General features: G+C 38.9%; 1 protein-coding gene across 7 annotated transcripts in view; it reads right to left on the minus strand.

Annotated features, from left to right (window-relative positions):
* Nucleotides 1-22,425, minus strand: part of TCF12 (transcription factor 12) — a 161,442-nt gene that overhangs the window by 69,547 nt on the left and 69,470 nt on the right. For all 7 annotated transcript variants that reach the window (XM_059858280.1, XM_059858279.1, XM_059858277.1 and 4 more), the window contains exon 7: nucleotides 510-574. In XM_059858280.1, the coding sequence (XP_059714263.1) occupies nucleotides 510-574 (65 nt within the window). The remainder of the gene's footprint in view (nucleotides 1-509; nucleotides 575-22,425) is intronic.

The raw sequence follows: 22,425 nt of genomic DNA on the forward strand, positions 1-22,425 counted from the left end.
TGGGAGAATGTTGCTGAAAGCTCACCCATACAGCTACAAATGGGTCTTTGTTTGCCACATCTGCGTTGCAGAGAAGTAGTAAAGGCTGTGAGAATGATCCTTTCTTAACAGGGGAAGCATTGCCACATGGTGCTGCCCATTCACACTTCCCAAGCTACTAGTTAAAGACTGGAAACCAAGATGCCAAACTCATATGCTAGATGTTAGAAAGACACTTCTGAAAATATCAGCTCAAAGGAAATAGTCAACCTACAGTAAAATTAAAACATTATTCCTCATTGAGAAAATAAACGTAAATTAATTTCTTAGAATTATAAACATATTAGTTATTTAAATCTTTATCAACAGACACTGAATGTAATCACATGCTAATTATACTTTTTAAGCAGTCAAACTTCCTGTGCATTCAAAATAAACTTTTAAACAATGATCAAAGTATTCTTGGTCTGGCTCATTAGAAATAACATGAAGAAAATCATCACTCTGAAATGAAGAAACTCTGTACTTACTTGACAGCCAGGTAAGCCTGTATCTCTACCATACAGTGGAAATGGACCTCTGTCAGAGGCTTTTCCTAAAAAATAAAGAAATTGAAAATTTGGTTATTTTTCAAATCCCCTAGACATTCCCATCAGTTCTCCTTCTATGCAATTCAGACAATCTATTAGCATCGTAATAAATTTACAAACATTAAGTTGCATGAATAAAATCAGGTTTTTATATGTGTGTTTAACATGCTCACACAACACTACAGTAATAGATTACCTATTTACCTAATTAAATTCCTTTGGTAACCAGTCAGATACTATAAAATATTCCTGCTCAGTATGTTTAAATACAAAAGGCAAAAGTTCATTTTTATTTCCATTATTAACAAGCAAAGGTAGAGATATTTTCAGACATTTCTCCTCCCTACATGAAAGTAACACTTAGCTGGTATCCATCTTAGACAATGAACATACTGAATATACTGAGCAATAAAACAAAACCACGTGAAAAGCAAACAAAAACTGCATTCAAAACACTAAAACTCGCATCCCCCTTAAACCATGGCTGATTCATTCAGCTCTTGACACTCACCCCTAAATCTCTTTTTGTTCAATGTACAGATCAGCAGGCACAAAACTCAAGCAATACAACTGGGCAAGACAGCAAATGCAATTTTGTGGGTAAGCAGCACATAGAGAACTCGGTGCAGAGGCTGCCTTCTGATGTTGCTGCCTCAGGTCACAAGACATTAGCAATGGGCTTGCCAGCTCCAGAAAATCTACTTAGTGCTGTATTTGTTAGGTATGCCACCAAAATGGCATGTTTGTATATGAAAACTCAGTGTGCAACTTCTCCAGTAGAGCTCAGAGGTTTATCAATCTACCCTTTGAAAAACATCTTTAATAGAAGCCCACTGAACAATGCCAAGCATCAGACACTCATCAAGTTTGTGTGTAACAAAAAGCACCAAGTGCATGTGCCTGCCCTAATTACAGCACAGTTAGGACTCAGAAAAACCCTGTACCACCACTCAGAGCCTTATCCAAAGGCAAGCATTAATTAACCAGATCTACCCATTTGAAAATGAATGCTATCTCACCCAACTAGGCATTCCCTTTGCAAATGATGTGTGTGTTATCCTGTCCTAATAGGAAGAAAGAGTAGCCTCTCTTTCACATCCCCATTTCAGTGATAAATAGCTCCATGTTATTGCAATTGCACTTCAAGAATAGGACTTCCTTTGCATTTTCTGATTTTTCTCTCTTACTACCACAAGTCCCTAAATATAATTTCATAAGAGGAAAATCTAAAGTATGTTTTCTGTTCATTTTAAAAGTGCATCTTGTGTAAGCAGGGAGGAAGAGGAAGTCTGAATCTCTTGGAACAACATCTCTGCAAGATTATCATCATGATAGCTACCAATGGTATGGTCAACAATAGTTTGCTTGAAAAATGGCAGCTCTGCTGTAACAAAGGGAGAAAAAAAGTTAACATTTTTCTGCTGAAGCAATTTGCTTCTAACAATCTATCAAGCACCAAGCAAATAAAATACCTAGCATGCAAAATTATAAGTAGTAGGATGAATCATGCTGTTCATTTTAAACCAGACTCAGCACTTTCTTTCCAGAAAATGAGAATCTCATATCACATGATAAACAACTTTGACTGAAGTATGCAGTATTCCAGGCAGGCTTTAAAACAAATATTTGTACAAGAGTCAATTACAGAGGCTAGAAAAATTATGATTTAAATTATGGTTTGTGTAGCAAGCAAGAAATTGTTAGATAAGAATGCATAAAATCGTGTTATTTAAATGTTATAATTTTTAAAGTATGGCAGATTCATATTAAAGGAGAAAAGCTTACTCCAACAGCCCAATCTACAGTAAATCTGGTTCCAAGAAGTGACCTGGAAAAGTCAAAGCTTTCTGATGCTGCAGTGCCTAAATATTTATCAAAAATTAGCTGGAGCAAATTAACATTTAACCTGTGTTCAAATGCCCTAGCTTTGCAATGAAGGGTTTGGGAAACAACCCAGGATCAATCAGGAGAGGGTGCCTTTCCTAGACAGTCTCCCAAGCACATTCTCCTTTCAAGCACTTAGACTGGACTCTCAAACTTGTAATAGTGTCATAACATTCAAGGTGCACATTTTTTAAACAGCCAAAATTAGCAGTCACACACTACAGCAACACTCACTGAGCCCACACTCAAGTCCTGCTCCTGGCTCCCTCTCAAACCATGGAGCTGCACCCTGTGGTCCCTGGTGTGGGACTGGAGCAGGGTCAGCAGGTCAGTTATCTCCACATTGGCACAGGACAAGGATGGGGCAGAGTTGGGTGATCCTGGGCACCATTAGAGCACATCTCTGAGTGCAGTGAAGCCTCTGAAGCCTCAGTGAGAAAACACCAAGGTTTCCCAGCCTGGCCATATCACAGGACAGCTTCACTTCCACACAATGGAAAGGTGATGGAGTACAGACTTCCAACTGCTGTTGTCACCTGAACACATTTCAGCTGCTCCAGCCAAGGCACAATGCTACTCTAGGTATTTAAACCTCAGTAAGGTGATGTTTACTTCTCAAGAGAAACAGAAAATACTTAGCACTACTTCACAAGTACTTGGAAGGTGGGTAATGTCAGCTTTGAGAAGATGACACTTCCTCAATGGTTCACAAACAGGTAGGTCCCACTCACACTCTGATCAATGCATGGGCAGTCTCTAGCATCCAATAAAGTCCATACACATGGCCAAATATATCAAAGCAGAATCCCTTTGGTGGTTTTCAGCTTATGAAATACCTTTCTTATTTACTCATACTCTCTACAGATTGACAGAAGAGAATAAAAACGTAGAGGTTACAGTAAAACCCCAAATTACTGGAGTCCCAGTGCTTATGAGAATGCAAACTCTAAAAATACAATGAGAGTGAGAGCCAAAGCAGACCCTGAAATGACTTGCAGGCTTGCCCCACAAGATTTGCAGCTGAGTCTGTTATGCCCTCTCTGAGGTCTTGTCTCAGTCAGTGCCCACTACACAGACAGCAGTCTCTTTTGCATTGCAGCTGGAAATTCAGAAACACCAATGCTCAGCATTTTGGGGACGTAAGGAAACTCACTGTGGCACCCGACAGTAATTAGAAGAAGGAGAGCAAAAAACCACTATAAATTACAAAATCCTTGTTGAACATTAATTAGAAGAAAGAGAGCAAAAACCACTATTAATGACAAAACCCTTATTGAACACTTCCATTTGCACAGGTTTGTGCAGAGATGGAGGTAAGGTAGTGTGCAGACTTATCAGCTGGGAAGGTAAAGCAGATGCCCAGATGAAGTTTATTTCCTCTTCAGATCTGATTTTATTTTCCCACAACAAAAAAGTTAGATGTTGTCATTTTAAAAGCAAAATCTATGCCTTGCTTACAAAGTAGCATCATGGTAAACTTTTCTTCAGGTTACATCCCAGTGGCTCTATATACCAGAACTGTGCATTCCAAGCAGATTTGGAATAAAGCAATAGACATTTTAAAACAATTGAGTTGGTTATATGCAAAAATTTTACATTTGCACAGGTCAATTCACAGGGCATTTGAATCTTTTAATAACTTGGAATTAATGTGTTTTATTGGGCCTCGGGTTTGGTTTTTTTTGTTTTTTTGAAGTTTCATGTGTTTTTATCAGGAAAAATTTCAAGACTTAGTCACCACCTAACAGGCTTAAAGTTCAGGGACTATGGAGGTAACAGAAACCCAACCAAGAAAATCCCACTAGGCATTCTGAACCACAAATATTTCCCAACTGCATAAATTTAAAACTCTGACACATTCTCTACCAATTCAAACATTAATAGGCATTAGTAAATAATTTTTTTCTCTTGCAATCACTTGTCTAAATGTGATATGCTCACAACTTATCACAGCCTTTGAATACCACACGAGGAATTGTCTTCCACAATAGATCTATATGTATAACAGCTGTGCAGCCTAAATACTCTGAACACAGAAGGAACTGAAACAGCAAGATGCAAAGTGATAGTGAGCTGAAAACAGCACTGCATTAACTCAGCCGAGGACTACTTCAGTTGTTGTGCTGTAAATGCCTGCCTGTATAAAACAGCCTTTTCCCAGTGCTTCTAGAAAATGCTTGGCTTATAAGAAGATGACAGAACTCTCAAAAAATTATTTCAATCTCCTCAGAATTAACCCTCTACAGACTGGAGATCTTTCTGTGCATTGCTAAGAATTTGTGTGGTTGGCAATATGGAAAGCAACAACGCCTTTTAATGAGCAATGTTTATCATCCAGTATGAATGCCACAGTGACCACAGCTGGCAGCTGCTCTGTTTGTCAGACATGAAGTATGTCTGCCCTACTTGTACAGAGAATCTGCTCTAAGTGAATACTGAAGCGTGTTTTTACAATTTCTAAACATCATTTCTTCAATGGCAACACTTTAAACTGGTCCCTACAGATAGCCTACCCAAAAATCAGCTCATAAACACTGTTGACAAGTTTGAAAATTTCTTTTTCTTTTTAAGTTAGTGAAGTGGTGTTTTCAGTTTAATATTTCAATTCAATTCAGTTAGAAATCAACTATTAGACTGCTTTCTCCCCCTCCACATCCAGCAAAGTATATGTCTTTGTTACCCACAGAATGAATACATTCAAATAATTTTCCATATGCAAATCTAATGTAAAAAGGAACAATCTGCACAAGTGCATACAAAAGATGCAAGAAAAACCTTCAACAAAATAGATATTTTTCTACTAATCAATATTGCTTTCCAAATTACCATGAGGTAGAAAGTACATAATGTTTATAAAATAAGATTCTTGTAGGTTCAGTCTTTATTTCTTTAAATTTTGCTGGCATTAAAAATTTTTATTCAGCAATTATTCAGTATAGTAACAAAAACAGTATGTTTGGTTAAAACACAAATCCATCTCTGCTCTTAGGACTTGGTGTGTTGCCTTCTTTGAGGCAAGACTGACACATGCAGCCGTAAAAATTTTTACTACGTATCTATGCATTTCCCACAGCAGCAGAGGAATAATTTCTTCCTTTTCTACTGCTATACAGCCTACTCATTAATAGAGGCTCTCCCAGTTTTAGTATCTTCTCTCTAGCATTTTAAAGATCTATAATGCACACGTGTATATATTGTGAACACATATAAAAATACAACATACATTTTTCCTTCTGATACTTGAGCCCCAGAACTCCTGGAAACGAAACAGAGATCTGGAGCAACACAATTAGAAGAAATGGTTTAAAACAAATGACCTCCTATTCTCTTCATGACAATGTTTAAGCATTATTGGCTGATGTGTGCCAAGCATGCTGCTGGCTGCACTAAGGATGTTTAACAAGCCAGTGCCAACAAGTGCAGCTGCTGGACTTGCAGCACCCTCCTCCTGTTCATTCCAAGCCAAATTACTCACTCAGCTATGAACAATGAAGCAGCAACACAGAAAAATGCCAAGTGCAAGTGAGATTAGTGATAAACTACAGGATCCCTACAGAGGTCAGTGATTAGCAGGTCCCCAGCCGTAATCACTTTCCTAACCCAGCCTTTATCTCATCACTGCTCCATCTCAGCTCAGACTTCTGACTGCAAGCAGCTTCTCCAGTCAATATCCCTCCAAGTCTTGCAAACTCATCCACACTCTCACACCTTTTAATAAAGCAGTCTAACCTGCACAATATGGAATGTCTGCAAACTTGTAAGACACATTTTTAACCTGAAGTTTAATAAGTATTTAATACACAATAAAATCCTATTATTGGAAAAATTTTGATAAAATGACAAAACTACAAACGTACTTAAGCCAGAAATGCCATGCCCAAGTGTTGATCAGCAATGCAGTCTCATGATAAATACAATGATCATGATAAAAATGGTATGTACAGACTGCAACTAGTGAAAAAATGTAGGAGTTTTTTCCCCCATACTGTGACATCTTGTAAGACCAATTTTCCCAGACAGCAGAAGTAAATGTTTTAGCAAAACTTGGGTTTAACACTACAGATTTGCTCCCTCCTCTTTTTGTGGCCAAAACTTTAAAAGACTGAGATCCTACAAAACTAATGACTATCAAGTTGTAAGAACTACAATCCTAAATGAGATTTATGGGATTTAACAGTCCAATCTCAGGTCTGCCAGTAATCTCCTAGGATTCTCCATGCCATAAATTCTCATTTGCAAGAAGACAGCATCATACTTTTGTTATCTGGTCCAATTACTTATTTGGAGCAAGAACTGCTTTTCACATCCAAATAATCCAAAATGTGAAAAAACTGAAGATGGAATTACCTGTAATCAACTTCCCATTATAACTTGTGCAATTTAGGAAAGGATACTGAATTATTGCTTTTGTTAACATTTGCACAAGATGATCTGGGAAAAAAAAAATCAGTTTGCTTTCCAAAGACTAAAAAGATCAGAAGCTTTTATACTTACAGTTGTGTCGGCATTTGCAGATGTCTTTCACTGTGAAAATTCTACTGATTGAACCAACCAGGCAATAAATCTCCGAGTATATTTATAAAGATGTTAAACACGGAAGTCAAGGGATTTCTCACAACTTCTTTAACACAATATTTTTTTTTTAAATAATGTCAGTGTGTGAAGAGGTACTAAAGAACCTGCTTCTCAAAGATATGCCTTTGACACTTCCATCCCATTGATTTGTAAGTACATCTAAGAAAAGATGGAGTATTTTGTCAGTTTGCAGATCACTGCACAGATCTTGTGCTATAAAAACAATTTATTAATGTTCTTATGTACTTCAAATACACAGGAGGTAAGGGTGGACTAAATTCCACATTATATTTGGATTGACCCTATGAACTTGTAATTTATATGCTCATGTCAACTAGGAACATTTCTATTCCAACAGAGGCTGATCCATGAGGGCTCCTTCCTCAGTACTATTCCTGTCCCTGCACTTAGCAGGTTTACTCTGAGCTGAATAACAAATCAAATGTTTGCAAGGCTAAAAGGCACTGAAGTCGCTGGCAGGAAGAATGCACAGCAGTAACTGAGGGAAGAGGGAGGACAAACCTGAAGAAAGAACTTTCTTCTCTTCCTCCCCCAAGCATATGTAGGCAAGTATCTGCGAACCAAATAATTCCTGAAGAGCTGTTTCATGCACTTTCAAATCCTCCACTACTATGTCTACCCCAGGCTAACCTTACCATTACCAATGTTAGCACTCTATTAACCCATTATGTGTGCTGCACATAGAGAGAACACCCAGCGAGACACAGATTAAAAATACACTAAAAATGAGGGAGATCAGGGATATAGAATATCCAGAAAACAATAACCAAAGTGAGTTTGCACATGAACACACAGCCATTCCACACTGGTGGCATTTGTCATATACATTTACTTAACCTCACCATCCCTTGTTTTTCTAGAGTACCCAAGTGTCTTCACTTTGTCAATTACAATATTTTTCTTTTGTCATCTTCCCCACCTCATCCCCAGGGATTTAGCTGAAATTCCTAAGTAACTAGCAAAGCTGCTACTTATAGTTAACTTGAAAAGCATCCCTTGCTCTCCTGGTGTGGAATTTGTCCCAGATCTAAGGACAAAAATTACTTTGAACATCAATTACATTCTTAAGTCTAAAGTCAAGAGGATTTTTTAATTGGAAATGAATAGAGAATCCACACTTTACAACAAAATGCTACACCTGTTTCCAATTAAAAGATTATTTTGGTGACACTACTTACTACAAATTACTAGATTACTTGACATGTATATATATAAGTTCTGCAGGTATCTACGGCTTCTCTTACTATCCAGGATCTATTGATTCTCATTTAATGTGAAAAGTCAGCTTGTCAACAAAGTAAGACTCCCCCCCTTGCCCATTTTGTGTATAAACACAGGGACAAACACAACAAACATTTATAACCATCTTCCACAAGGCAACTGCAAATGCATACACTGGTCCTCTGCTGTAGAACTCTTCTGACAGTTCTCACTTGAATGACTTGCATAACCTTTTCTAACTTCACCCCTCACAGTCATCTCAATTGCAGAGACAGAGGTTTGCAAAACAGGAATTTTCAATCTGTGGGCTCGAGACTAGCAGTAGCTGCTAAACAGAAGACAAAAAAAACCCCCAATAACAGAAAAAGAAACCACCCCAAACAAAAAAAAAAAAATCAGTGAAATCAAAAACACCCCTGAACCACCCAAAGAACCAAACAACGGAGGAAAACAATGCAGAAAACCAAACCCCAAACACAAATTAGATGCTATAACACCTTTTGGAAGACAAAACAACATGTTAAGTGTTTTCTGAGTATTACTTCTTCTAGAAACAATTCCCACAGGTACCACAGAACAACCAGGTTACCTGTTAAAACAAGAGGGGAAATCCTGAGGAGAGGGTGCCTGAAAGGAGCCATGTGCTGGTTAGGGGCTGGAAACTCCTGACTATTCACATGCATTATATGAAGGTGCATCAAGCCAAAAGAACGTGAAACAAAAACCCCAGAAAGAATAATTACATAGCCTAGAGTAATGCAGAGTATTTAAAATGCTAGGAGCTTAAAATAGGTGTTCTTCTTTTAGTACAAAAGCAATATTTACAGTATGGGACTTTTGGAATGTCCAAAAATTAAAAGCAATCCTCCCAAGCCCTGAAGCACTGATGATAACTGCACAAGTGTGCAGAAATGTAAACTGGTAGTGCAGCTCCACAGAGAATGAACTTTTAACTATCCACCAAAACAACACTCCAAACCACAGATCTCTCTAAACCATCCCTCATCTGTAGGCACCTCACATCTCCATGTATTTATGAGAACACCAATACCTTACTGCCAAGGCACCTCCAGGATGAACACTGGAGTTTTAAGTCACAGATTATTTATAAGAGATCATAATATGTGTGGGAATGTAACTGAAGAAACATTAAGAATAATAACCCAAGTCCAGACATAGTCAAGGTGATCATAAGTCTCAGGTTTAAAAACTCCATGGAACACGGGGAGCTGCTCGATGCACTAAAGACTAAAAGTTCATATATCAATAAATCCTACCTCTCTGCTTGGCTACACATGCTTTACAGAGGCTTTAAATGACCTAATGCAGATAAGGAAAACACTTTTCCTCAGCATGTTAAGAATAAAAGGAATGCTCATTGCAATTTTGGTAATTATTTTATAGAAATGGTGACATGAATAAAATGATTAAATGCTTTCTATTACAACAGCAAGGAGAATGTAAAAGCAATTACTAATGCTCTGCACATCTGTATCAGCAGGTTGAGGTATCCTGACTCAAAAAGGATTATTTTATTTTTTTTTCAAATATATATAAACCAAGGGGTTATCTCAGATATTAAGGCTCATTTTTACTAAGACTTAGAATATTCATAGAGTGCAAGATCTCTGGAAGAAAGTTCATTTTGTACACTATTTAAAATAAGTAAATAGGATTACCCAAACAATTTATTCCACTGATAGCAAATTGTAAATAATGCCATGGCCAAAATGGAATTTTATTAATAAAGGATAAGTAGGCTAATGGTAATACTCTTCAATCTGATTTTGTGGGAAAGGTGTGTTTTTCACTGTAAGCTGGCCCAGTACACTATCAATGTTCCTGAGTATTGGAAGTTATGTGCTTTGATAACAAACTGACAATAAAAGGCTACATTTTAAAATAATTATTTAAAGGAATCACCTTATTACTCTATTAAAATGACAATGCATTAAGGGAGTGAAAGCTAGGCATCAGATGCATCTGGAAACACCAACATGACTCAAACCTCACTCCCAAATTTAGTCTTTTTTGCCTTTTTTTTTTTTTTAAAGCATCAGCTTGTCAATCTAAATGTGTTACTGGAAAGTCAGAGCTTGCTGGCAGACTGAAACAAATGAAGACAGGTCAGTGGAGGGCTCTGAACTGCACTTTGGGAAGCAAACTGCCTCTTATTCAGCCATGTGCAGAAGGATGCCTGCAGGACTGAGACAAGGCCCTGCAGTCTGGAACTGGATCTACCCTTCAGGGGGAGGGCAGGAGCTATAGAAACTTTCCACATTCCTCCATTATCCCAACCCTTCCTGTTGGCCTGCCTCAGCACCTCTGCAAAAGCCATTGTGGCCTTGGCAAATCCCCCAGGGAATCTCCTGAGGTGTTGACTAGAAAGGCCAAATGTCCACCCTGGTGTTATGTGACTATGGTCCCTGAAAGTATTGCAGAGTGAAAATCTTCCTTCTAAGCCTGAACAGAATTAATGAGTGAAAGTAAAACCACATGGGCTTTGTATCTTTTTATCTTTTACCTGCTTGTACTTCATCTCTCAGGACTATAGAACAGGTACTGTGGAGCTTGCATATTATTGTGCAAGCCTTTTATACACAAACAAGGATTAATTTCAAAGACATTTCCCATTTCACTCCTAGCTGTTATCTCTGCTGTAAGCTTTCAACTACACATTAGCTCTTGATATCAAACAGTCATAAACACTTATAAAACACTTTTCTTGATCCTGTTCTGAGTAACTCATCTAAGTCTCAGCATCTGAAGCACCTATTTTACTTCTCATGCATTTTTTTCAATGTAAATTTACCTTTTTATCACTCTCCCTGCATCTATAATTCTGTTATTACCAACTATACACTGTATATGGAACCTTTCTTGCCTAATATCTTTATCAGCCTAGAGGAAAACACAGAGCACACCTTAAAAGAGTTTGCACAGACTGCAATTTTGGAGATGCAGATGGTATACTTGAAGGCAGGATCACCATTCAGAGGAACAGAAACATCCTAGAGGATTGGGCCAACAGGAACCTCATAAAATTCAACCATAACAGATGTAAAGTTCTACACCTGGCTTGGAGCAGCCCCTTGCACCAAGCAGGTTGGGGTCTGGAAGGGGCAGCTGCAGGTGAGACAGCATGGACAGGGCAGAGACCATCCACCTCTGCTCAGCCCACCTTACACCAGATCAAAAATATTGCAGCTAACTTCCAAACCCCCAATTAAAACAAAACAAAACCCCACCAGCCCACAAACACCAACCAACCAACCCTAAGCTAAAGAGCAATAAACAGAAATAATCCCAGTGCTTTCACTGGATGTAAAGGTTTCTTGCTTTTAATTAGTATCACATCTATTCCAGAATCCTGGATTCTCAAATTCTGCCCCCAGCTTCCATCAGGTCATATTACTTCCAATTTCTTCAGCTTCCTTTTGCAATGACTTCTTCTATCTATTTTTCTGTATTGGTTTCTCTTTACCTCTTACATATACTTTTCCCCCAACACCAAAACTTAGTGAAATAAGTTTAAGCTTTCCAATTCAACTGAATTAAGTCCCTTAATTATTCATTGCATACTGGTTCTGCAAAAATGCTCATGCATTTAAAAACCCACACAACACTGATCTGTACCTCTTTCCTTTGCCCATGAGAGCACTCTCTTGGATATCCGGTCTCTGCAATGAGTTTCTGATTTGCACTCTGCTGTACAAAACAGCAAATGATTCTGAATGATGACCACAGCTATCCTTCTTTGAGCAAACCATTTGGAGAAGAGTCATAAAAAGGATTAAGACTGATATCGAAATATCTGGGTTTCTCCATTTCTTTAAATGAAAAATTGCATAGTTAAGTAAAACATAGAATCATTGTAGGAGTTCCACACCACAGCTGTATCTCGAAACTTTCACTACCTCTGTGTTTATTTAATTCACACATATATTCTAATTTAAAAAAAACCAAAGCAGTACCGAGGTCATTTAAATTGCTGCACTTTTACTTCTAGGGTTATATTCACAAAGTCTATTTTAAGAACTGCTTTGGAAGCAACTGATGTTTTATGCAGTGAACTGCTATTTTCCCAGATGAATAGAATATCCATTCTTTGGCTCACAGTTTCCATGACACTAAAAACAAAACATTCATCGGCAGCAGCTCAGTGTTTGATGGTAAATGCAGCTGCAGCTCACAACAGCTCGCAGTGTACCTCAGCCCGCCACAGCTGAACAGAGGCACTGTATTTCCCCAACGCAATTTCATTGTTTTACAGACAAGCCTTTTCTTGCCAAACTCAAACATTTCAAATCCTGCTGCTGTTCTGTCTTGAAATGAAAAGTTATTCAATTCTGTAAGTAATGATACTAATGCTAAGTCTTCCAAATTACCGAACAAAGTACATAACCAGAAACACAGCTTTGGTGGCAGGAGCATCTGCCCCTACAGTTAAAAAGAAATTTTTTGGCCAAAAAATTTCAAACTTTCCTCCTTGATACAGTTCCAACTCACTTGCTTCAAGTAAGCTGTTGAAAATAAATTACAGGGGCAATTTTAAAACTGGTAAATGGAGAAAGTCACATGGCAGTCCAGAGACAAGGAATGGGACTGAGCTTTCAGAACTGCTTCCCTCCCCGAAAGGGAGCTTTAAAGTGTGCATGTCTCTTTAGAACAAAGACAGCCTTCTGTGTTAGGGCAAGATAGAAGACTTCCATTCACCAGTAATTGAATCTTGCCCCATATTAGCTAACTTTTCAGCTGTTTGAGATCCAATGTAGGTATATGGTCACTCCCCTTTTCACACTGGTCAGCGCTCCACTCTTAAACAAACACTGAGACTTAATCACATTGGTTCGATTCTATAGGTCTCACTGAAAACAGGACTTAATCAATACTCCACATTTATTAAGAGTAGGTTTAGGCACAAATTCTGTAAAGCAACTAAGCACACATCCACTTCCAAGTATTCAAATGTTCTAAATTCAGTGGGGACTTCTCATATGAACTACACATTCAGGAAACTGATAGGGGACTGCAGGGGGATCACAGAGAAATCTGACAAAGGAAAACGCATCATCTCAGCCAACTCTTACTGGAGTTCTTGAGAAATTCTGTCATAACTACTGGAAATATTCAAAAAGTACTAAGCTAATACTAATCCGTTTGCAACTTAACAGTAGTGCTATTTTAAGCTAGACATTGATTTCTGGTTTTGCTATAAAATACAGTCCACCTTCTCTAAGGGCATAAACAAAGTGATGGCTCGCAGCACGCCGTGGTTGGAGCAGAGGGGAGCCAGTAGCGCCGTGTGGCTGTGACAATGCCGTCCGGGCGGGGGGTGGCAATGCCGCAATGCCGTCCGGGGGCGGGGGAAGGAAGGGCAATGCCGTCCGGGGGCGGGCGGCGGGGCAATGCCGTCCGGGGGCGGGCGGCGGGGCAATGCCGTCCGGGGGCGGGCGGCGGGGCAATGCCGTCCCGGGGAGGGCGGCGGGGCAATGCCGTCCCGGGGCGGGCGGCGGGGCAATGCCGTCCCGGGGCGGGCGGCGGGGCAATGCCGTCCCGGGGCGGGCGGCGGGGCAATGCCGTCCGGGGGCGGGCGGCGGGGCAATGCCGTCGCGGGGCGGGCGGCGGGGCAATGCCGTCCCGGGGCGGGCGGCGGGGCAATGCCGTCCGGGCAGCGGAGGCGGCCCTGGCGCGTTCCCGCTCCCCGCGGCGCTGCCGTGCCCAGAGCGCCCCCTCCCGGCCGCGGGCCTGCAGCGCACGGAAGTGTCACCGACAGCGCGGCCTTGCAGCGGCGTGGGCCGAGACTCCCCTCCCGACCGAGTCCCTGTAAAGGGCAGCTCCATAAAGAAAAACAGTACTCCAAAGGCTGCAGCAATATTTAGTAATAAATCATTAACGAATTAAAAATTAAATCATTGCTCTTTATACCCAAACCATTGACTTCAACTTGAGATTCAGCAGGCCCTTGAGGATCAAAGAGGGTTACAGCAGCTTACTGTCAGAGGCCGGTGGAATTCACTTTCAAGCATTACTCTTCATAAATTTCTATTGATGGCCTTTCTACTGACAACTTACGGGACTTTTATCACAGCCTCGCACTAAGCCATTAACAAGACTGGATCATAAGTGCACTCCCCACAGGCCACTACACAAGACCAGAAAAAAAGGGAAGTTTGCTTTTGTAGCTTTTCCAGGATCTGAAAAATACACACAGAGTGCAACATTCTTATTGCTAACACAGCACCTCCACAGAACTCCAGTGACTGGAGTGTAATCTGTGCTGCAGGCTGTCACCACTGTAACCTAGGAAGAACATTCGTGTTCTTCTGCAAATAGAGCCCTGCAGAAGTCCTTTGGTGGGCTAGTAAATGCTGATACAGGACACAAATGCTACTTCAAAATTTCAGTTTATTAAGTGTTTGCTGAGGGTTTGACTCTTTTTTTCCCTCTGAAGCTTAAAAGGAGACAAGAAGTCCAGAATCCGGCAGAAATAGTCAACTGCCCTTACAGTTCCTGGAAAGAATTTTCTTATCTATAGATGTAAATTCCTCAAGTTTATTGCAGCACTGGTGTACATTTCCCTATCCTAGTGTTTCCCAAACAGCAGACAATAAATTGAAGATCCACCATCTGACTGGTATATTAGAGATGATGTTTTTGCTCCTTTACATCAAATATGGTGCCAGTTTTATTGAAAATATTCAAGCTAAATCCATGTGTTTTCCTGAGACTGTCTTTTTGTAGCTGTAGTGGCAGCAGCAAATAAGGGACTTCACAGAAAGAATACAAGCAACTATGTCTAAGTCCATAGTAAAATCCCACCTGTTTGTGATTATCACACACACAGCCAGGCATGCAGATGAATGAACATGGAGAAGCTTTTTCAAGTATAACTTGTAGCATGAAAACCTGAAAGAAACCCCACATCTTAAGCTACCCACAGGTTCTTCATAGGTCAATAGTTAGTGATCCTTTTTATTGTTCCCTTCTCAAATGCAGATTCTTTATAGCTGTCTACTTTCTGAAAGTTTGGATAATGTCTAAAAATGCTAAACTATATTATCAACATATTAAGTCAGTGATGGGGAGGAAGACTGGACAGACAAACAAGACCTATTATAATCACTACCAGAATCTCTCTTGCCCAACCATGAACCATGTCTTGTCCATCTGCTCAGGTACTTACCTCTTTTTTAAGAGATAATTGAAAAAAAAAAAAAAATTCTTATCCATGAGAAAGTGTTTAAAAAAATAAATTGCAGCAGCTATACTGGATACAGAGGGTCAAAATTCAGACTCTCAAAAAAATAGTGTTTCAAAAGAATTTCCAAAAGTGATAGCTAAAAGATTGCTGCTTTTCAGATAGCAAAGCACCCAATTTTATTTGAAGTATAACTCAATCACAAGTGTGCAGGAATGCTGAAGCCACGTCATGTAGCTCTATTTGAAATCCTAAATATGGATTTATGACCCTGATCCTTCAAACAGCTACATACATGCTTAATGGGATTATGTATGCTTAAAGTCTCTTAGATGCAGAAGTATTCATAAAATTAGGAGTTACCTTGGGCATGTAGATCAGTAGGACACATTAGATTTATACTGACTTTTGTTATGTTTGGAAGACATTTGGACACTTCCTATTATATGAGGTAAACACTGAAGTAGAATTATTTCAGCAGTATTTTCTTTGCATGTATCACAAAAAGCTTAGAAGGATTATTATTTTCCTAAAAGAAAACAGGGTACTATGGGAGCATTACCAAAGCACCAGAAATGCTAATTAAGTGGTCACTTCGCTTATGGCAAAAACAGCCTTTAAGTAAAAATCAGAGATATGTTTTAAATAGCTTTTTTCACACTATTCTAGAACTTTATGTATTTGTAGAACTGGAGCTATACTGCAATGTTCTGAAAAGTGAAAGCACTTGAGATATTATTTCAACAATTGTGTGCGGGCGTGCTTAAGTAACAACACTTTACCTATGCACATTTCAGTGTAGCCAGAACACTTCAGCTACATACATGCTAAGATTTTTCTTCCCTGAATAAGACCCATTCTTTACCACTTTTTAATTCTTTTTTTAAAAGTATTCCCCCCCCCCCCCCCCCCCAATTACAGGCAGGAAATAAAAAGAAACGCAACTCTTTTATGTAAAGTAAATCCATCTGGATGTTTGCTGCATCCTATATTATAAACTTGTGATCCCCAACCAGAATGAGTTATAGTGAAGCTGCAGGCAAAATTGTCTCCATATACCACAATCCATTATCCCTGTCAAGTTAATGTTCCATGTTGAGCCATATGGCGTGGGTACACACTCAACAAAGGAAATTCCTTAAACTTGTTATAATCAGCACTTACAGTCATCCAAAAAAACTGACATAAACAGCTTTATTGTGTTTTGTTCATTTCAGTTGATATCCATGACAAAAAGAGGAAGCTTCAGGGGGAGGAAAAAAAAAAAAAAAGAAAAAAAAAAAAAGAGGGAGGAGGCAGTAAAGTTGCAATAATAAAATGGGAGGGGAAGAGACAGAGACTGTACATTTCATAATTACACAACATTTTCCTTACCAAGTGATTTTCAATTACAATAAAGCTCAAGACTCCTGACACTGATACGGTGTGCCAGATTAAGAGGAGACAAAAACCCCCAAAAATCCTACATCAATACCTCATTTTCAATGTAAATAATACATTCTATAGTTTCAAAGTGCCCGACTCATGCAAAAGATTATCAATTAAAAAAAAGTGAATAATTTTTAGTTTTTCTGACTTGGGAAAAAAGGTTTGCCTTCAGTTGTTATACAATTATCAAGAATTTAACAATCCTTCATTAGCAATATGGCAATTTAAGTAAATATCTTTCTATGCATTAAGTCTAGGTCACAGATGAATTAAGGACTCCCAGAAGCCTCTGCTACCTGGCACAACCCATCACATCAAGCCTAAGTCAAGGTACAAGTAGAGCAGAACTTCATTCCAGCCCCCGCAGTGACAACAATAAAACGCTGAGAAAACACACTATCAAATACTGAACTCAGCATCAATTTCTGTTAATTACAGCCTTGTCAGCAACGTGATTATTCAAACAGCTCATGCAAATGTTAATGAGTCCTTATTTGCATATTTATTTTTTCCTTTGTTGAAATGTCATTGATTATTACATTCTACAATGATGAATGCTGCTGATGATGTGCTCTGATATGTAATTAGTCATTAAGTGGAATGAATAGATCAATTATGAAAAAGGAGTGAGATTAAGAAATATCAAACAAGACCGCCCAATGTAACCATAGAATTTTTTTTAAAGGAACTAAAATAATTTCTTGGCATTTAAAGTGCAACATCAGTAGTTTTCAATAAATAAACTACTACTTTCCTGAGGTTAAATAAGATCTTCCACATGCACTGCTACTTGGGTAATCTAATTACAATAGCAGAGCGCTTTTGTAAAATCAGTAAGAAATCTGCAGTGACACGTAGGTTTCGGGGTTCGGTTATTGTATCCCGTCCCTCCTCCAGTTTGTATTTTTTAGGAAAGATGCTCATGTTCCCCTCAGACTCTCTGATCTCTGAGCAGGGCTGAGAGCAGTGCTTGCAGCAGCCCCACTTTGTTCACAAGGCGAAGCCGAGCGCTGCCTTTGCGACCGCCTGCTCCGACTCCCCAGCCAGCACTCGCGGCTTGCGGATGAAGGGGAAATGGGAGAGAAGAGGAAGGAAGGAAAAAAAAACCCCTAACAAAAAAAAACACATTACTGCAGACCAGATGGGAACATTCCACATGACCAAACCAATCAATCACCTCGGTGGGGCGCAGGTGCAACACAGCCGTGTAGCAACACACCATTTCACAGTCTATCGGGCACAAACACATGGTCACCAATCAATGGCACCCCCAGGACCTGGGGGGGAGGCTCTCTCGAGCCTTACTGGTCCATGCCTGATGACTTCATAATCACACATCATTTCATTCACTGGAGGATACAAACCAGCATTCTAATAACCTTCCCCCGAAACCGGTCATGTTGTGCATATTAATAGAGTGCTGGGTAGAGCTCAACCATCGGCTCCACGCTGCAATATGAGCAGAGCCTGCAAGAAGGAAACAACCTGAAGCTAAGAACTTCTGCCCGAGGAAGGAGTCGGCTCAGACCAGATCAATGGCAACATTATTCATTTTGCCAAAATAAACTCTGCATGACGCTCGCACCTTTCACCAAGCGACCCTTGAACAATAGCAAGCAAGCAGAGATAAAGGACAAAGCAGGATGAAAAATCAATGAAAGAATGTGCTGCTGGACCTGGCGATACGCAAGACAAAATTCTGAAACAAACAGGAACACCGGTAACAACAACAAAAAAAGAAAAACTATTTTAAAAATTATTGATATACTTATCAATGCTCTCAGGGAAAGAAATAATTTTATTTCTTTTAGGCCAAGTAGCACGGATTAGTTTTAAAACAAGCAGATGTAAAAGTACACAATGCGATGTGATCCCGACACACCAAGACTTGGATCAGAGCACTAGCTGCTTTTGACTAGTTCACAAAAAAGGTCAATTACAAATGGTAATTTGCATTTGTGTTATTGATGACTCAGGAGTATAACAAACATTACGGACATGAGGATATGATGACATTTTTGCCAGAGCATATCACACTATACTGTTAAGTATTCACACTGTTAAAAAGATACTCGGGAAACAAATGTGATAAGGAGCACATCTTCTCTTGGAATTACATTACGCCTTGGGGCCAAAAGTCAAAGGAGTTGCAAATGAAATGTAAAAGACTAAACAAACTACTAATACACACATATAATGTTTAGAATGCTGTTAAGTGCATAGGTAGGCAGGACTCCCCCATTTGGTATCAAAGCAAAGAGCTTAGTTTTACTTATGTATTTCTTAAACTGATTATATGAAGAGTGGACACCTCTAAATTTTACAGTTAAAAGTTATACAAATGTAGCATCTACTGAACCAACTCAGTTTTGCTTTTGGGCATAAATTCCCAAGAACTTGAAAAAAAAAGTACGTAGGCGCGACAAGAGTACAGTTCTTAGGTTACACTCTGAAGCACTACATGTTGCTTTAGGTCAATGGCAATTCCTCCTGGCCTATCTGGGAGGCTACACAAAGGAACTACAGCATAATTTAATTCATTAATAGAAGGAGGGGGGGAAAAATATCAGAAGCAAAAAGCACACTTTTTTATAGTTAGCATCCAGGTAATCTGGTGATTTGTGGTGCTGCAGGCCTTCTAATCTTTCCTTGACTTCCTCCCTTCTCTATTTCAAAGATCTCAAGGAAATGCACAGAAATATTTATATTTTGTTAACAATTCAGAGTCTGGGTATGATTAACAGAACCACAGGGCCAAATCCAAGACCTGTAATCCAAACCCTACACACAATAAAAAGGTGGCACACTTGGTGTTAGACCAAGAGCATGAAAGGGTTAAAGAACAAACATGAGTACTATCAAAGGAGTATTCACATCCTTTTGCAGAATTATGTTGACCAGAAGCAGAGGACGTGTTCTCCCTCATTAGAATACCAAAATCATTAATCAATAAATTATTAAATTAAGGGCCTGATGACTGGTTCTATTCCAGGCACTTAGAGAATGCTAATTACTGCAGTGTTAGGGGAACCTATAGTGTTAAAGTCAGAATTTCTCCTTTAATAAGCTCCATTTTTTAGATTAAATTCAGCTCCTTTTATTTTGAAAGCTCTTGAAAAGAAATGAAAATGTCATATAATGAATTAAGTACTAATATTCACTACACTTCATATGCAACACAGGGCAAGTTGATGGCTATGCTACAGACTTGACATCTCTTAAGAGCCAAAAAACTAACAGCTGGTGACATTCCCAATGGAAAGGGGAGGAGGAGTTTGACAAAGAATGTCATCCAAAATCCAAGTGCCTCAGCAAAGCTTACCCTTACCTGGAAACATTAACTAAGATGGAGAACAAGAGGACAGCTCATGTCTCCAGGTCCATCTGAGCATCTCTCTTCCCTTCCCTGTGCTAAAATTCTGCCTGAGTGAAGCCAAAACCACAGGGAACTCTGGTGGGCAGCATGAACCAGCCACTAAACCTCTTCTAGTCCTCAGACAAAACCAGCTTCTCATCAACCAGGATGGGAAAGCAACAGGGCTTGGCTTGCACTTGCTTGTGCCATAATTGCACCTTTAAAAGGCTCAGTTCAACACATGGGAGCTAGAGCACAAAAGGATTAAGATTCATCAAAGACACTTCAAAAGAAAGGGTATTTCAAGATGGCACAAGGTGGTGCTGCTTGTGAGCAGGGGATTTCCACGAAGACAGGATGAAATGCATCAGACACACATTTTAGTGAACTTCTGAGGAGAGTTTTTATAAAGTGCGTGGCACAGGTATCAGGGATATAATTGTTACATTAGTTATATAGGCTGTAAGGACCTCAGGGTGAACATGAACAGATTTTAATCAGTTTGTATCATGACAACAGTAACACAAATTTTAATCCATAAAGAAGACTACACATAACTCCTGAAGCATTTTCTACAGCAAAGGACTCCAATGAAGCTTTAGTTATACTACAATTCTTATCCCCAAAATACACAGAAGCAAAGTAATCAATAAAAATTATATACAATTCAAAAGTATATAATGTATAAATTAGGAAATTTATCTTGCAAAAAGTAGCTTTGATTAATTCATTCACTAAAAATCAGAAAAGCACCAGTGTTTGAAAGAGGGAGCTAGAAGTTAATGAACAAAACAGTAATAAAAAACCAAAAACAACTTCATCTTATCAGTGCAGTATCCTGAAATGGATTTCTTTAAAAACTACTCAGAGCATGAAAAATAAGGCAAAATTAATATTTACAATAATCATAAGCAAGAACGTGTTGAAGCTTATGACAGTTGATAGCTAAGACCGAATGAGCTGTGCAATTTTTGGAGTGAAAATGGTTAAATGGCAGGGAGGCAATGCAAATGTTACACTAACAAGAGACACACATTTGCCCAATATTAAAAGAAGCCTTAAAAGATTCATTCAATGAATGAAACTTAAAACTGAAAGCACAGCTCAAATTAAGAATCTACTTCCCTCCATGAAAGCAATTCTTAAAAGAATTTAAATCCAAAGAAAATCTTCAGTGCTGCTAAGAATTTTCTTTAACTACTGCAGAAACATTCAAACCCAGCTCCATTGAATGCTCTAAAGTTTAGATACTGCCTAAGTGCTCCCTTCAATCTAATCAGCTACACTGACGTTACTCAGCTTTATCCAGGGTCAACAAAAATGATTCATTTTGTGTTTTGCCTAACTGGACTCCTTATGATCAGCTGTCAGCGTCAAGCTGTCTGATTTCCATTCAGGCTTCACAGCTGGATTCATCATAAAAAACCAGAATATTAAACCTTGGGCGAGCATAGCTGGCTTTGACTTCCAAATAAGCGTTTTTCTAACTAATCATGCTATACTTTCAGGTATTCAATAAGACATTCATTCCAATACAATTTTTTTCAATGTGACACAGACTGCATCTTTTGAAGAGCTGCAAATGTAAAGAAGCTAACAAAACCAAAATCTTCATTGAGAAAAAAAGAATAAGGACAAGGACCAAGAATTTATATTCTATAGGTAAAAACCTCCTTGCAAAGAAGTGGTGGAATAACATGGAAGAGGGTGGGTTTGTTTTCGCTTTTTTTTAAAAAGCTATGAGGCATATTTTGGGCACTTTTTCAGTAGTTACTGAGCTGGTTCTTAAAGAGTTCATATGTTTTACATCTTCAACAAAAAGGATTTCTAAGTTACGATAGAGAGAACATATACACTGCTCAGAGCTATTTTGTATTTAAAGAATGTTCTTGGTAGTGAAAATATCTTCTGCAAGATGGATAGTTATTAAAAAAAAAATCAATATCCACAAGGGAAAAAAGGGAAGTGGAATTTTTTTTTATTTATATTTGTCATCCAAAAAAGAAAACAGATGAGCAGTTCTCCCATCAATGCTTATTTAAGCAAATATTTGAGAAGGGTCAACAGGACAGAAAGGAGAAAGGAGATATAAGTTAGAAAAGGTGGTTCTTTGTACAACTGCAGAAGATGAAATATGGCATCTAATAGTTGGTAGTTACATTGCCACCCCT

This window comes from Haemorhous mexicanus, chromosome 13, assembly GCF_027477595.1.
Source record: "Haemorhous mexicanus isolate bHaeMex1 chromosome 13, bHaeMex1.pri, whole genome shotgun sequence".
NCBI classification, from domain to species: Eukaryota; Metazoa; Chordata; class Aves; order Passeriformes; family Fringillidae; genus Haemorhous; species Haemorhous mexicanus.